Genomic DNA, 18,148 nt, shown 5'->3' with positions numbered 1-18,148 from the left:
TCAACGTTTTTGGTGTATTTTTGTTAATCCCTGTTTTTGTTTTGCTTTCTGCCTTTCTAAACCTTTTGTTTAATTTGTATCCTTCTCTCATTAGGGTTTGATATTGATCTTAACAAAGTTAACGATCAATGTAATTAATCATGGTACCATAAAAAAAAATATATATATATATATTGAATAACTATTAAAACTTCTTAAATCATTAAACTTCTTTGATGGTAATAATAGTGATGGGAATGGTAATTTGTTTATTTTATTTTTATTTTTATTTTTTATTTTTAATTTTATGCATTAAGTTTACCGTTTGGATTTTTTTTTTTTTTTTTTTTTTTTCTGATGTGATTTTTAAAAATTAATTTGGATGGTGATGGGAATGGTAATATTTAAAATAATACAAAAAAAATCTTACCTATTTTATGCTTTGAGTTTAGTTTGATTTTTTTTCCCTAATGTGATTTTAAGAACTAATTTAGAATTTATTTGAATACTTATGTTTACTTTATACTTGTTGATAAATAAAGTCTTTTAACTCTTTTGACAATAAAATTAAAATATTAGGGATTTTGTGAAAAAAAAAATATAGTAGAGGAAATAAATAAGGTAAAAGAAAAAGTTTACAATATTAGAAAGGGAAATTACACATAAATAAAGTTAGGAGCCATAAATAACAAATCGATCAGTTTTAAAAGTTAATTTTCTATTTTGATTGAATATTTAAGCAAAATAATTACAAATACATTAATATTTACTGCTCAAGCCCAAAATATCCTCACACACTTATTTCAAAATCCCAAAATATCCTCATTAAAATTATATAATTTCAATATAATAAAATAAATAATTAAAAATTAGTTTGACTAGCGAATATTAATTCTTTATCACTAACCTTCGTCGTCAATTAGCCACCAACGTCCAAAGCATCACCCACCTCGCAAGTCTTCTAGGTCCCCCTCCCTTTCTTCACACACATAAATATAAATATGTTATATTTTTGTTCAGGAGTTTCAGATCTAGGACTCTGTAAGCTTTAAAAGTATGTTATATCTTATGAATTTAGGGTTCTTGTAGAGGGTTATCAATTTGGCATCTCAAAATTTATTGCGATTTTTTATAATTGATTAAAGAAGGAACAACAACTAGAGACCTCTAGACAACATAAAAGAAAGGCAGGTAGATATTTCAATACTTCAATACCCTACTGCTAGGATTTGAAATCTTTAATAAATCCCATTATAGTTTTGACATCTTCTAATATATTAACAATAATAATAGCTTCTTTTAGGTAACAATTGAAAATTTTCTATACCATAACTGCCATAGTAAGCTTGTAGAGCTTACCTCTTCAATTCTTACCTCTCTGATGAGATGACATCAATTCCAAAGGGCAACCCAATGGCGATGGACGACGAAGAAAAAAGATGGAGAATTTTTATTTGCTAGTTAAACTAATTTTAATTATTTATTTTAATATTTGAAATTAGATAATTTTAAGAAGTGTGAGGACATTTCGGACCTTAGAAACAATTAATATTATTAAAGTCCATGTTTTTTTAATTTTTTTTTTTTAAATGGTAAATTTCAATTTTTATAAATAAGAATATAAGCCCATGAGTTAACCCAATGCAATCACAAAGTGTTCAACATACATGTACGCACGCACACATTCGGAAAACCTATTCCACAAACCCTATTCCATAAACCCTTCTGCCGCATTGAAGAGCCAGATAAAGTTGCAATAGAAAGGAAACGAAGAGAAAACAAAGAAAGCCAGCAATGGAAGGCGACACACAAAGTCTTCCATGTGATGTCGTATACACCATACTCTCCAAACTACCCGTCAAATCTCTGTTTCAATTGAGATGCGTTTGTAAATCATGGCGTGATGTAATCTCCCAACCCCAATTCTCGAAATCACATCTCACTGAATCAATTAAGTTGGTCGACCGTCAAAGAATCTTTGTCCGGGACACCATGTCCGCCTGTTTCCGCTCCATAGGTTGTGAGGACGGTTTAGACGAAGAACTAAAGTTTCCTATTCAGAAGTATCGGAGGGCTAAAGTGTTGTGTTCTTGTAATGGTTTAGTACTGTTGCGGGCTCACAAGAGTGACAATATGTGTGTAATTTGGAATCCATCCATCAGAGATTACAAAAGGTTCTCATGTCCATCTCATATATCTCGCAACTATATGCCCCATGGACTCTATTACGATTCTTCCATGGATGATTACAAGGTCATATTTTTCTCTAAGGAGCCGAAAAATAATTTTATTGTTTTAAGTTTCAAAGGTCAATCTTGGACAGAGCCTAAGAAATTCCCTTATTTGGATTTTCACGGTGAGATGGTCCTTGCAAATGGAGTGTTGCACTTGGTTGCTCTTAAGCCTAGGAAAGTTGCCAACGTGAGACCTCCCCCTCCACCATACCTACTTTTCTATAATGATAGCGAGGATGGCAATACACACCTATATAAGTATGATCCCACTCGAACATATCTGATTGTTTGCTTTGATACGGTGGATGAGAAGTTCAAGGAGATGCCACAACCAAATTGTATAAATGAAGGAGACAAATTTAGTTTGACGCTTATGAGAGGATGTCTAAGTTTATATTGTGATACTATTCGTCAGCAACGTGTGGTGGTGTGGCTTATGAAGCAATATGGTGACAACAATTCTTGGACTAAGTTCATTGTCATCCCAAATCAGCTAGAAACGAGCTTTTTTTATACCTTGACACCGTTGTGTGCTACGAAGAAAGGTGAAGTTGTGGTGATGACTGAAAGAGGAAATATACTCATCTATAATGATAAAGAAAACAAGCATCGGCCTTTTTGGGGAGAAAACAAGCATCGGCCTTTTTGGGGATCAAATCTAAGTTATCCAAATTTATATGTGGATACTTTAGTTTTGCCCATTTGTACAACTCCAGTAAAAAGAAAGAGGAAAGAGGGATTATAAGGAGGTAAATAAAAAATAAAAAAAATTCTCTATTTTTCTAGCTTCTCTTCAATTTCTAAGTTAATTATGTTTTTTATTGTTGTCATCGACATTAGTTATCAAAAGAAATATATATAATTTTTTCAATAGTAGATTCAATTACCTTGAGTCATGCCTGCATTTTCGATTACATGTTTACGTAGCTAAAGCATTGTAGTTAAATTTAGGGATTAGTGAACATAATGAAGAAATGCAATGGTAAATAGAAACAGGACTGAATTATATATGCATGTGTGCATGTATACGTATGGTTGTATGTATTTATATTATAAATTTCTAACTAAGTGCATACATCTTGACAAAGTTCATATGATGATTGACCTTCTATTTGACAATGTTATTTGCCATTTAATATTTTCATAACTAACAAGTTATAGCCATATGGACGCTATAAATTACTTCTCATTCTCTTCCCACGTAAAGACACTTTTAAATTTAATTTTAAATTCCTTGTGTGGTCTCTTTTTTCCTTCTCCGTCGCTCCTTTATTATTTATTTATTATTATTATTTTTTTTTGTGAAGGTTATTTTTACTTTTCCAATCATGTCCAAACAGGGATAACAACTCAAGATACTGGCAAGTATGCATGGAGCTATACGAGTCTCAGTAGGGTCATCCTCCCCCACTAATTTTTTTATTTATATTAAATACATACCCCAATTGAATTTTTGGTAAAACTCATCTATTTTGGTAGTTGGAATAGATATATATATTTTTATTATTATTATTTTACTGCCGTTTAAAGTTGAACTCCCTCAAAATAGTTTTCTCACTGATTATTTATACCTAGCTTCGCTTGAATGATAGAGACCTCAAGAATTAGCAGAGCAACGTTGAGTGTTGGGTTAGCTTTATGTTTCATTTATCTCTATATTATGCAGTAATGATATTGTGAAGCACTCTAAGCCGTTCGCCTTTATTCTCTTGCTTTTATAATGGTTTAAATGTATTTGAACATGTCGATATTTTGACATTGATACTTCCCAAAGCATGAATAAAAAATAAGCTTTAGATTTGACTATTTCAAATGCGTTTGTTTGTTCTTTAATTGCAGTAAATATATCATTTTCTTAATTGGCAAAATTTTACTAGTAAGTTGCAGTTACAAATGGTGAAAGCTATATTGTTTCACGCTGAGGGAAGGACTTGGCAGTAAGTTCCATATATATGTTGGTTTTTGTTCTGATGCCACTTTGTTAGAAATAGTGAACGGGTTAGAGACACACACAATACAATAATATGAAAAAGAAATTGAGGAAAGGAACACTTAGAAATATATTATATTCTATTCATACTATTTCATCATATTCTCTACCCACCTATAAAATAGGTATAGTACATGAGTTTATATAGGCTCTAAAACATATGTAACTAATTACATTTCAATGTCCAATTACTCCCACTAATCCCACGAACATAGTATTTAGTCGACTTAACACTCATGTCTTCCACTAACACAAATACAAACTCCTACTAACACACAATTAACACACCATATTAAAGGACTTGTAACCTTCACAAAAACCCTAAAAAGCACATAATCAAGTTTAATTTCCACCACCTCCCTTTAAACTTGATTTTGTAACTTTCAAATAAACTTCTTATTAATCTTGGGTACTTGAACAAAAGTTTGTTGGTTGATCTTCAATTCCACCTCTTCAACTGCAACAACCATCTTGGCCGTTTCTATTGATGTATATGGCTTGTGAAAAGCCTTCAAATGCTTGTTTGATGTCTTCACACAATCATATATCATCCTCTTTATAAAAATACACTATCTATTTTTTTTTTCTTGAATTTTTTATGACTCTTCCACTTTGCACGTGCTTCTTCTTTAGAGTCAAAAAATAAATCCATATTCACCCAACCTGTGTCAATTACAAAATTCTCCAAACTATTTTTAGAAAAAAAAATTTGAGAATTTCTTATCATCTTGAGTTTCAATCTCATACTTCTTTGGAGTAATTTTCTTCAAAAAAAAGTTCATCATTTTCTGCAACATGAACACAATTATCATAATAGTTGATTTCATTTTTCAATTGAGATGAATATGAAGAAATTATAATTTTATCAAATAAGTCGAATCTAACTTCTTCCAAGGTGGAATTTATAACCATACCTGAAGATGTTAATGCACCAATTTCAAAAACTTTTTCGTCTTCTTTAATACTTTTTTCTTCTTTAATTTCTCTTTCCACTTCATTTTCCTCCACTTTTTTAATTTCTTCTTCAACACCTTTGCTCACCACTTCCTCATTCACCATTTCAAGTTCTCCTTCTACTTTTGAATCTTCAAAAATGTTCAACTTCATTTATGTTGTATGCCTCTTCATTCTCCATAAATTTATCCTCTATACGTTCATAATCAACCTTCGTAAACTCATCATCCTTAAAAGCATTGTACCCAATACTCCATTAGTAGTGATTCACCTCTATGATTAGAAACGATAGCCTCGACCATCTTCCAAATACAACTTAGAGTTTTGGACTTTCCAAAATAGTCCCAAATATCTTGATGTATTGCCTTTTACAACACTACCAATGCCTTTTCTTCTTTCTTTTCAAGAAACTTGTTGGACATGCCATTCTTTGGCTCTTCTCTTACTATATCCCACAAATCACATGCTTTGAGGTATGATGTCATGATGGTTCTCATTCTCTTGTAATTAGAGAACAGCATTTTCTCACTAAAAAAATACATTTTCTCACATTCATCATCATCAAGGAGAAACATAATTTTCTCTAAATGTTGAACCTTTTAGGATCAATTTCGTCAAACCTTCAGGATCGTCTAGGCTCTAAACATGAAATTTGGCTCTGACATGGAATCTAACTCTGATACCACTTTGTTAGGTTTTGTTCTAATATCACTTTGTTGAAAATAGTGGACGGGCTAGAGACACACATAACACAATAATATGGAAGTGGAATTGAGGAAAGGAACATTTAGAAATATATTATATTCTACTCATACTATTTCATCTTATTCTCTACCCACATATAAAATAGGTATAGTACATAAGTTTATATAGACTCTAAGACATGTGTAACTAATTACATTTTAATGCCCAATTACTCCCACTAATCCCACTAATATAGTATTTAGTAAACTTAATTCTCATTTCTAACACTAACACAAATATAAACTCCCACTAATACAGAATTAACACACCATATTAAAGGACTTGTAACCTTTACAAAAACCCTAAAAAGCACATAATCAAGTTTAATTTCTAACAATATCATAGGAAGGGAATCAAACAGAAATTGTTCGACATAGTAATAATATAGAAGTCTATTAAGAGATGTAGTATTGTAAAACTTGAAGGAGTAAAAAATATAAATTGCAGTCAGCTTGATCTATATCCTTTAATTAGCTTGATCCATCTTTTGGGAGATTGGATTGTAAGTTTGATCGGGGGAGAATTTGCGCTTTATTGCTAGAGAGCCAACCCAACCCCAAAACAAAACTAAGTTAGTAAGACTATTTTTATTGATTTGGTACAAAAATCGTGTTATTTAGCATAGCCCAAAGGAAACTTTTATTTCTACCTTTTTCAAAATAGTTGAGATTGGTTAGAGGTGTTGCTAGGTTTACTTTATTTAAAAGGGTAATTGACTTTCACATGAATGTTATGTTTTGTTTGATAACCTCATTCAGCTTAAACGATTAAGACCTATTAGTATTGGCTTTAAAAACTATTTTTTGCTCTCTAAACCCTGAAAGCCAAAATTTAGAGTATTTGCATTGCTCAAGACAAAGAGCTTTAGAAGAGTTGGGAATTGGACCTCCAGATTCTTATCCTATGCTGGGAGAGCAGTTCTTATTAAGTCAGTGATATGTTCCATTCAGTTTTATTGGTCCTAGGCATTTGTTCTATGTACCTAAGAAGGTTTTTGATGAAATCAACAAGATTTTAAGAAGTTTTTATTGGTCAGACGTTGAGCTTAAGAAAAGGTGGGCAAAGGTTACTTGGATTGCTGTTTGTAGACCAAAGATGTATAGTGGCTTGGGGTTTCTTGATCTTGAGCTGTCAAATAGAATTGGAAGCCTTAAGAATATTTGAATGTTGTGTTTGAGAAAGGAGAGTCTTTGGGTGGCTTGGACTTGTTGTTACCTTATTAAGGACAGATGTTTTGGGACTATTAGGCCCTCTGCACTTAGTTCTAGTTTTTGGAAGAATTTATTAAGGCCATAGGAAATGGCAAAAGGTATCATTAAGCATAGGGTGGGGTATGGGAAGGACACAAAGCTGCGAATTGATTATTGGCTTCCTAATAGCCCAATTGTAAAACAACTAGGACTGAATGATTTATAAATTCTTCAACTGGACACTTTATCCACAGTTGATAGCCTAATTTCCAGCAATCATTGGATGGTTCTTTCAGTACTAAGTTTCCCATAGTTTTGTTAATCTCTAGACTTTCTCTCCCAGCTGTATTCCTTACCTCTTCCCTCTGAATAGCAAGATAGCATTGTGTAGTTGCCTAATCCTTTTGGTACCTACTTTTTATCCTATACCACTGCTTACTTTACCCCACCATCCCCAACCTTTGTCTGGTATAAACTAATTTGGTTTAAGCATCGTCTACCTAAGCATAGTAGCATTGCTTGGTTAACAGTAAGAGGTAGGCTCTACACTTTGGGCTCCAAGCCAATGCTTCATAAGCACTATATCAATAGATGTTACCCATGTCTTGCTGAGAATGAATCTACGGACCACTTGTTCTTCAAGTGTAGCTACAGTTCACTGATTTGGAGGTTTATTCAGGAGATTGCAGGTTTTTATACACTCCCCAAATGTTGGATGGATTTGATACAATGGTGTTTAACTCATTGACTTCTTCTGATTTCTTAACACACAAATTCCTACTGCCGGTAGCAATTTATTTCCTCTGGCAAGAGAGAAATGGAAGTGCTTTCAAGAATGTTTCTACACCTCCTCATCACATAATTTCCCAAATCAAAACTTGTACCAGAGCAAAGCCTGCAACAATCAAGTTAAGGAGGAGTGCTAATCTTAGGCTTATCACATCTGAGAAAGATCTTCATAGTTTGTTTATGTAGGCCTGTTCAGCATCCTGTGTGCACTCTTGGCTGGTCTCATAAGGTTCTATTTTGAGGATATTAGTGGTAATATTGGATTGTTTTGCATATTAAGTATTGTAGCTAATGTTCTGGTTTATTGTTCATTAGTTGTACTAGGTTACAATTGTTGTCAAGTAGGTTGCATTAGTTTTTTTTGGTTTAGGTTGCTTTAGGCTGCCTCTGGTTGATTGTTCATCTCAGTATTTCCCCATCTTAGGGCTCCATGTACATTCTTTCTCTCTTTTATACAAGCTTCCCCTTTAACCAAAAAAAAAAGACAAAGAGCTTTGGCCTTCTAGAAGAGCCTTTATTTATAGGAAGCTGGAGGGGACTAGTTTCCTTTTTCCTAGAAAACAAGGGAAATCAATTTCCTTTTAATAATACTTTTGTAATTCCTTTTCCTGTCCTTAATTTATGTGAGTGAAAAAATTAATAAAATTCCAACTGTACCCCATTTATATTTTGCAAACTATGGGAAGAGAGTGGACACTTTTTCCTTTCTTTCTTTAACATTTTGTAGAGCATTCTAAAATTAGGGTTTTGAAAAGAAAACCTATTGTACAGGTGAGGGTTTGTGTTTCCTATCTAGATAAATTTACTTCAACTAGTGAAAATTTGGTTTGATTCTTTGTTTTTGTATTATTTGGAGGTCTACTAGTTTTTTTTTTTATGATTTTTATAAAACTATTATTTGGTTTCCAACTGCTTTTGCCCTCTCTCCTTTCTCTCTCTCAAAACTTTTTTTTTCCGTTAAGCAAAATTTATTAGAGAAACAAAGAACTGTACAAAGATCCCGAAGCCCAACCAAACAAGAGCCCAAGTGCAAGACAAAGGGAAAAACACACCCAACCAAATGAAACAACCACCCAGTCAAGCCACTACAGATCAAACGTAGCAAACTTGAACAGGGGGATAGAAAAGATCAAAAGATTACAAAGCATCCTAAAGAGGTATGACATTGATCACTGAGCTCGGAGAGCTCCAGTCAGCAACGACAGACCTTGAGGCTGCATAATCCCTATAATTAAGTGTGGCGAGCTTGCACCTCACATAGTCATTAATCATCTTACAGAGCTCACTCGCTCTCAACCGTTTCCCAGAAAAGTTCTGTTGTTCCTCTCTTGCCAAAGGTAATAAATTGATCCAGCAAAACACAGCTTGTATTCCATAGCTTTGGGAGATGTTGAATTTGGATCCCACAGGTTCGCCATCCAGATAGCAATTGCCTGAGTACCATGCTCACCTATGTAAATTCCACATTTATTCTGGAAGAATTGCCACACTTGGTTGGAGTAGGGGCAATTAAAGAAGATATGGTCATGATTCTCATCCTTTGTAGAATAAAGAGAGCATCTTTTATCAAAAGTTCTTCTAGAAAATCTTGACTTGTCCCTAGTCTTCAATCTCTGATTTATAGCAACCCACGCAATAAACGCATGTCTTGGAATATGGTTTTTGAACCAAATAACGTGTGTCCAATTAACCCTTTAGCTAAGAAGAAGGAAAGTAGTATAAGTACTCTTAAGATGGAAGGAACCATTGGGAGAAATGGTCCAAATAACTCTATCTGGAGAGTCGGAGCTGATGGTGGGCAGCACCTTAGAAGTCCCAATAATGGGAGCAATAGCTTGAAAAGTCTTGTTGATTCTCCATTAGGATTGTCTAATAAGAGTGTTAACCTTAGCCCTATTACCCCAGTAGGAATTAGTAATCAACTCATCACTAACTCTACCATGAAGAGAGCCTAATGGCAGCCAAAAGTCATACCACAGAGAGATGTTTTTACCATCACCAACCGAATGCTTAATGAAAGGCCTAGCCAGTTCTTGTAATTTAAGCAGCATTCTCCAATTCAAAAAACTCAATTGGCTAGGTTTGATTGTCCAGAAACTTTAATCCTTCATGAGGTTAGAATGAGCCCAGTCAAACCAAAGGGATTGTCCCTCATCCTTGAATAAAAACCAAATATGCTTCAGCACAGAGATCCTATTGAGGGAAAAAAGCTTTGGGATTCCAATATCCCGTAGTCATTTAGTTTACAAACCTTCTTCCATTTGATCATAGCCTTACTATGTTTGAGCTCAACACCAGTCCAAAGGAAATTTCTAAGAACTCCATTGATTTGCTGTAGAACTTGATATGGAAGTATAAGATGGCTACTCCAAAATGTATGCATGCTTATGAGAATGGACTTGATGAGCTGGACTCTACCTGCATATGAAAGAAATTTAGATGTCCAACAAGCCATCCTTGCTATAATTTTCTCCACCAAGCACTTGCAGTCAGTTGTAGACAGCTTGCTAAAGGAAAGCGGAAGACCCAGGTATCTAAAGGGAAAATGCCCTAGCTAAAAACCACAAGCTCTCACAATAGATCCCTACATATCATTAAGTAGGTTGGAAGCAAATATCATGCATTTACTTGGGTTAGGGTGAAGACCCGAGGAAGCACTGAAGTTATTAAGCGCCTTGTGCAGGATGGAGAATGATTGAGGATCCGCATGGCAAAACATCATCAAATCATCTGCAAAACATAAATGAGAAAGCCTATTCTTCTTGTATCTCCAGTGGAAGGAAAACTCATTAGAGTTCTATATAGCATGGTTAATGTAGGAGGAGGGAACATCCATTATAATTATAAAAAGGAAAGGGGATAAAGGGTTCCCTTGCCTTAAACCTTTGGAACCTCCTAGACAATGAAAAAATTGTCACTAAACCTTCTACCCTTGATGAATGTAGTCTGACATTTGTCGATAAAGGTAGGGAGAATAGGTTATAGCTTCCTAGACAACAATTTGGAAATGACTTTATAAATGGTATTGCAGCAGGATATGGGTCTAAAATCATTAAAGGTAGTTGGGTTTGGGACTTTGGGCACCAAGGAGATGTATGTGGAGTTGATCTCTTTCAAGATATGCCCATTGATGAAAAAATTTCTGACAGCACAAGAGATGTCATAACCCATAATAGACTAGGCTCTTTTGAAGAAGTAGGCATTGTATCCATCCGGACCAGGAGCCTTAGAGTTCTTGAGAGAAAAGAAACAATTTTTGATATCCTTCATAGTGGGAATGCTTACCAAATCTTCATAGAGAGAAGCAGGAATGGACTTACAGAAGACTGTGTTAAGGGATTGAGATCCAGTGTAATTACCAATAGTGTCACCAAACAAATCTTTGAAAAACCTGAGAGCTTCATCCTTGATGGTTTAGATGGAATCAGTGGACTCACCATTAGCCAAGGTAAGGCTAGTAATCTTTTTCCTGTTGCACTTATTACTGAAGGTTTTCATAAAAAAAGCTGTATTCTGGTCGCTATCTTTAATCCAATTAACTCCAGACTTTTAATGGAAGAACTGTTCCTCAGCTTTTGACGGCTCAATGTACTTATGAAGAGAGACCTTCTCAGAGCTTCTAACAACATCATTAGATGGATCAGCATCCAACCTAACCTGACATTTGTGGAGGTCCTCCCTAGCAGCCACCATTATATGAGAGATCTCACTGAAGTCTTTAGTGTTGAGTTGCTTCAATTTGGACTTCAACATTTTCAGCTTCATCACCACCTAAAACATAGTTGTTCTTTGAACCGGATGGGACCATACAGAAGCCACTGCGTCGAAAAAGTCTTTATGGTCAGCAAGAAAGTTAAAGAATCTGAAGGGAATTTTCTTCTTTGTGTTTATATCTCCACACTTAACAATCATGGGAGAATGATCAGAGATCCCATAAGGCAGGAACTCACATCCGGACATAGGGAAAGAGGATATCCATTTCTCATTACTCATTACCCTATCAAGCTTCCTAGTTACATTAGCAGTAGTAGGACCCTCATTCGCTATCTCCAGTCTTCGTTTGTCACTATCGTTGAATTCTCCAATAATGACAAAAGAACAGATGAAAAGAATATATAGTATATGTCAAACCCGCAACCGGTCTGCGTTTGTCTTCGATGGACTCAACCTGGGTTTGTCTTCCATATATACCACCACAATAATGACAAGAAGAACATATATATATATATATATATATATATATATATGTCAAACCTGCTTTCTGTATATTTTTTCTTCAATTGTGTCACATCGTCATGCTTATTAGCCTTTGATTTTACCATTGCTAATGGCACCCAAAATGGAACAATGGCATTGTGTAAAAAACTAAGAGCCATTATATAGTTAAATGAAGTACCATACACAACTTAGCCAGGTTATTTGATTTTTTTTTTCAACTGTTTTCTCTACAAGAGCATAAATGGAAAATTTTGCCCTGTTTCCCATGTGACAAGGTAGGAACTGATATGGAAGATAAACTGAAAATGGTTCCTTACAAACACTATCTAGAATAAAAGAAAAGAAAAAAACATGTTAAGGCATTAAATTAAAATGAACGAAAGATCGATACAGAAAATTAATCTCATGTCACATGTGTATTTTAACAAAATAGAAAAGAGGGGAAGCTGAGATGTCAAATAATTAACCAGGAAAATATAAAGGATAATTTACTTCTAAAGAAACTCAAATAAAGAAGAAAATGAGTTAAAGGGCATTAACAAACGCAGACCAATTGGCGACTTTTTGGTCTATCTCAGTCGTTTTTTGGTCTATCTAAGCTTAACCAACCTAGCTTGCCGTTTTTGGTTTGTCTAACATCGCCGAACTAAAATGGGTCACTGGAATTGATGGAAGCAACATGCAGTTAGAAAATGAGTTTCGAATCGGGTACGCCGGCCTTATTTTCTCCATGAACACCAGTAATAGCTTGAAACTGGGTTTGCTGGTGAGAACTATAACAGAGTTTCAAAGTGGGTTCGTTCTGAGCTGAATCAAACTCCATGAACGTCAGCTTAAACTGGGTATAAAAATGGTACATCCTGTTCATGCGGCGGTGCATGACGTTAGTGGAGGTTTTTGGAAGTGGTGGTGGAGCTGTTTACGGTGCAGGGCGACGTGGTGGATATATATGTATATGTTCAAAGGTATGTGTGTATGTGTGTATATATATATAGTTTTAGGGATATTTTAGTTTTCTATCAAATTCTTTAGGCTAACGAGTTAATTTGAAAAAGTCAAAGGGTATTTATGTTATTTTACATTGTGTCATTACCATGCAAGTAACTATTGGGGTGTGAGTGAAAAACATAACAAAAAATTTGTAATTTGAGTGATAGTTATTTTCGAAAGATGTTTAAGGGTGATATTTGGCCAAACTTGAGGGGGTGTAAGTGAAATTAACCTTAAAATATATTTAATTTATTTTTTATAATACATTTTTAATAATAAAAATTTACCTTTATATGGAAAAGCTAGAGCCAACCTTCCCCTTCCCCACCGATGTCAGTTTGCCAACCATAAGCAAATCTCGACAGCATAATCTTAACTTAGGAACTATTCAATAGATACTATAGCCACAAATGTCCTCTTAGATGTGCTTTGAAATTCGACTTGAGAAAGGATATTGATTCTATAAGATGGCTCTTTTTGCATGATTGCCTCTCTCTCTCTCTCTCTCTCGGGCTTCCTTCCCATTTTTATCTCCTAATCCCAGATTAATGCACCATACCTTTATATGGAAAACTCCAAGGTTTCTTAAAAGAGTTAATGACCTTAGACGGGGGGACTCATTGTTCCATTTTATGTTTTGTTTTGGGTATTCAAAATCTTCTCTACGATCCATAGCTAAGTCCCTCACTCTGAATGGACCTTTGTTCAAATTTCACTAGAGATGCAAGAAAATGTCTATCCCAAGTATCATTTTTGTAGACGACCTGATTTTACTATCACATGGTGGTCTATATTCAGTTTAAACATTGAAAGGAGCTCTAGATCGACCTCTTCACTTGGCTCCCAAGCCTATAAAAAAGGACAATTTTTTGTTCAGAAATTGATCCAGCAACGTTGGAGAAGCTAACCGATCAAAATGGATAGATGGGTATGTGTTTGAACCGCCTCGATGACCCTTGAGAAATTTCTCACTAAAGCAGACACTTTCTTTCATTTCCCAACCTTCTATGCTAGTCTAACAGAGCCATTAAGTGTAGAATAGTCTGTCAGTCCCGATGCATAGATATATATGTATATGTTCAAAGATACATGTGTATATATAGTTTTAGGGATATTTTAGTCTTTTTATCTGATTCTTTCTGTTAAAGAGTTATTTTAAAAAAGTCAAAGGGTATTTAAGTCATTTTATATTGTTTCATAATTGTGCAAGTAATGGTTGGGGTGTGAGTGAAAAACGGAACAAAAATTTGTAATGTGACTGATAGTAAAAAAATTTGTTGTTTCCTACTATGAATGGAAATAGAAAATTTAAAGCATTACAATTTTAAAAGAAATGATACCTCTATTCCATATTTTAAAAATTAATAATTATTTTTCTTAAATACCACAATTATCCTTTTCAGTTATGGTAAGATCTTTATGGCTTTGCCGTCTCCCCCTCTTTTCCAATCAACGTTTTTGGTATCTTCCCTCTTTCCCAATCAACGTTATTGGTATCGTGCTATATTTTTGTTAATCCCCCCTTTTGTTTTGCTTTCTACCTTTCTAAACTTTTTGTCTATTTTGTATCCTTCTCTCATTAGGGTTTGATATTGATCTTAACATAGTTAAGTAATTAATTTTGTTACCATAAAAAAGTATATATATTGAATAATTATTAAAATTTCATAAACCATTAAACTCCTTTGATGGTAATAATATTAGGGGTGTCAATTCGTGTTCATGGGTCGTAATCATGTCGTGTCGATGTAAAGGTATTCTACTAAATAGGTAAACTCAAGCCCAACCCATTTAATAATCGTGTCAGGAACCCTCAACACTAATCCGACCTGTTTATTAAATGGGTTAATGACCTATTTATCAAAATGAGACATTTGATATTCAATCAAATAATAATTACTAGAAAAATTTTGTCACAATTAACCCAAATATTCAAAATAAGAAGAAAAATCATAAGGCGTAGTCAAGGTTTATGTTAAAACGATTTAACTGTCCATAGTAATTAAGTTTTAACAGGTAACATATTGCATATGTCATATTCATGATTGTGACATGTTAAGTTAAACGTGTATAAACGGGTTACATGTGTTGAATTCCCTCAACTCTAACCCAACACGGTTAAGTAAACGGGTTAATCGTGTCAACACTTTATGACCCAAACCTATTTAAGGTCAACCCAAATCCACTTATTTCATGTTGTGTTCGAGTCGTGTTAACGGGTTGTGTCGTAATTTGCCACCCTTAGAAATAATAGTGATGTGAATAGTAATTTGTTTCTTTTACTTTTCTTTTCTATTTTATGCTTTGAGTTTACCGTTTGGAATTTTTTTTTTTTTTTCTTTTTTTTTTTCTGATGTGATTTTCAAAAATTAATTTGGATGGTGATGGGAATGATAATATTTAAAATAAATAAAAAAAAATCTTTTATATTTTATGCTTTGAGTTTAGTTTGATTTTTTCCCAAATGTGATTTTTAAGAACTAATTTAGAATTTATTTGAATATTTATATTTATCTTGTACTTGTTGATAAATAAATTCTTTTAACTCTTTTGAGAATAAAATTAAAATATTCGACAAAAGAAAGAAAAAAAATAGTATAGAAAATAAATAAGATAAAAGAAAAAGTTTACCGTGAAAAGGGATGATATTATAAAATGAGAGAAGTTGCATTAATGAGTTTAAGGACCTTTTAGTCATCATAGTTAGTAAAATACGGTACGAAAAAAACACGGGTACGGAAATATACGAGTATAATTCGATATTTTTTAAAAATACATTTAAAAAAAAGTAAAAATATGAATACGGATGCGTACGTATATAATACATTATATACACTAAAAAATTAGGACAAAAAATTCGGCTATACACATCTTATTATTTTCTTATATGTCATATATTTGTAATGACAATGAATAATAGGTAACAAATAAAAAAATAAATATATTATAAATTTACAATTAACAGTACTATCACAATAATCATAACATAAATAAACTATCTGAATATAATTAATCAATAACCATAGGTCCATGATCAATTTATCACAAAATTAATGAAAAAAATTTCTAATTTAATTAATCAATTATGTTGCCTAAATTAAAAATAAAATGCAGCTGCTTGAACCTCTTAGGGTACTTTTGAACAAATTTCAATATCTCTACCTTTTACCCGGATAAATGTGATTTGACTGTTGAAAAACCTCCATTACAGTTATGCTACATTTGGTGTGCAGGAATGGAATGGAATGGAAGTGGGAATGGAATGAGAATGGGAATGTAATGGAATGGTTATTCTCATTCTATTGTTTGGTTGTAAATATGAAATGTGTAAGAATGGAATGATAATAACCATTCTAGTGTTTGGTTGGACCAATTTAAAATTTAGAATGGAATAAATTTTAAATTGAATTCTCCAAAATATCGCTCTTAGTAACAAATAAATTAAATTAACAAAATAACATCCTCTAATAATTTTTTAAAAATAAATGGTGGTAGTGGCGGTGGTGGATGGTGGTAGTGGAGGAAAGTGGTGGTGGTGTTTAAAGGCGGTGGTGGCAATGGTAGAATGAGGTGGTAGTGGCGGTGGAAAGCAGTGATAGTAGTGTGGTGGTGGCGGCAATGGAAGGAGATAGTGGCGTAGGTAATGGTGGTGGAAGCCAATGTTTGAAGGCGGTGGTGGTGGAAGGTAGTGAAGGTGGCGGTGGTGGAAGGTGGTGGTGGTGGCGGTGGAAAGTGGTGATGATGGTGGTGGTGGAAGGTGGAGGCGGCGGTGGTGGAAGGCGGTGGCAGTAGCGGTGGTAGTAGAGGAAAGCGATGGGGGTGGTGGTGGTGGAAGGCGATGGAGGCGGTGATAGTGGTGGTAGAAGGCGGTGGTGGAAGACGGTGGTGGTGGTGAAAGGCGTTGGTGAAAGGCGGTGGTGGAAGGTGGTAGTGGTGGTGAAAGGCCGGTGGCGGTAGTGGTGATGGTGGAAGGAGGTGGCAGTGGTGAAAGGCAATGGCGGTAATGGTGGTGGAAGGTGATGGCGGTAGTGGTGGTGGTGGTGGAAAGTGGTGGTGGTAGCGGCAATGGAAGATGGTGGCGGTAGCAGCAATGGAAGGCGGTGGCAGTGGCGGTGGCGATGGAAGGTAATGGCAATGGAAGGCAGTGGTGGTGGTGAAAGGCGGTGGTGGAAGGTGGTAGTGGTGGTGAAAGGCGGTGGCAGTGGTAGTGGAAAGTGGTGGTGGTGGTGGTGAAAGATGGTGGTAGCAGTGGTGGTGACGAAAGTGAAAGGCGATGGCAGCGGTGGAAGGCGGTAGCGGTGGTGATGGAAGTGGTGGCGGTAGTGAAAGGCAATGGTAGTGGTAGTGGTGGAAGGTGGTGGCAGTAGCGGTGTTGAAAGGTGGTGGCGGTACGTGGTGGTGATGGAAAGCGGTGGGCGATGGTGAAAGTCGGTGCCGGTGCTGGTGGTGGAAGGCAGTGGTTGTGGTGAAAGGTGGAGGTGGTTGTGGTGGAAGACAGTGGTGATTTTTTGGACTTGGAACATGAGGGTTTTTTAGGAAATTTATTTTTTTTAAAAAATTACTTGGGAATGGAATGGCCATTTCATAAGTTTGGAATGGATTTTCATTCTAATGGAATGGTCATTCCCACTTTAAATTACATACCAAACAATGAAATGGTTGGAATGGGCATTTCATTCTATTCCATTCCTGCAAACCAAACGCAGCGTTAGAGTTTTGTTCAACATGATCCCAAAATACATCCCCTTTTTTCATTTTTCCTTGATAGCATATATATTTATAATAAATGCATAAGTATATGGTGCGATATTCGTGAAAATAACTTTATATTCTACTAAAACATTTAGTGAATGCGGTGATTTACAAACTTTCAAAATAATAATAATAATAATAAATATACTAACAAAATTTAAAAGATCTCAAAACAAAACAAAAAATTTATAAATGTCTACAAACATCAATAAAAATCTATGATTCTTCAAAATTATAGTGTTCCACAAAGTATATATATGTGTTTCATTACTTTGATTAAAGATTAAGCATTGGATTGGCAATAATAA

At 34.6% G+C, this 18,148-nt stretch overlaps 1 protein-coding gene across 1 annotated transcript; it reads left to right on the top strand.

The window, feature by feature from the left end:
* The first annotated feature begins 1,773 nt into the window (after nucleotides 1–1,773).
* LOC132305231 (F-box/kelch-repeat protein At3g23880-like) lies at nucleotides 1,774–2,958 on the top strand. Its single transcript, XM_059802906.1, has one exon. The coding sequence runs from the start codon at nucleotides 1,774–1,776 to the stop codon at nucleotides 2,956–2,958; it is 1,185 nt and encodes a 394-aa protein (XP_059658889.1).
* The last annotated feature ends 15,190 nt before the right edge of the window (nucleotides 2,959–18,148 follow it).

Source organism: Cornus florida, unplaced genomic scaffold (assembly GCF_030987335.1).
Source record: "Cornus florida cultivar Cherokee Brave unplaced genomic scaffold, ASM3098733v1 CherokeeBrave_3.0.0_Hap2_Chr04, whole genome shotgun sequence".
NCBI classification, from domain to species: Eukaryota; Viridiplantae; Streptophyta; class Magnoliopsida; order Cornales; family Cornaceae; genus Cornus; species Cornus florida.
The sequence above is the reverse complement of the archived record's forward strand: the minus strand, read 5'-3'. Positions and strand labels throughout refer to the sequence as shown.

Bases quoted from the DNA above. Each gene is read 5' to 3' on its own strand.
- LOC132305231 (XM_059802906.1), top strand. From the start codon at position 1,774: ATGGAAGGCGACACACAAAGTCTTCCATGTGATGTCGTATACACCATA.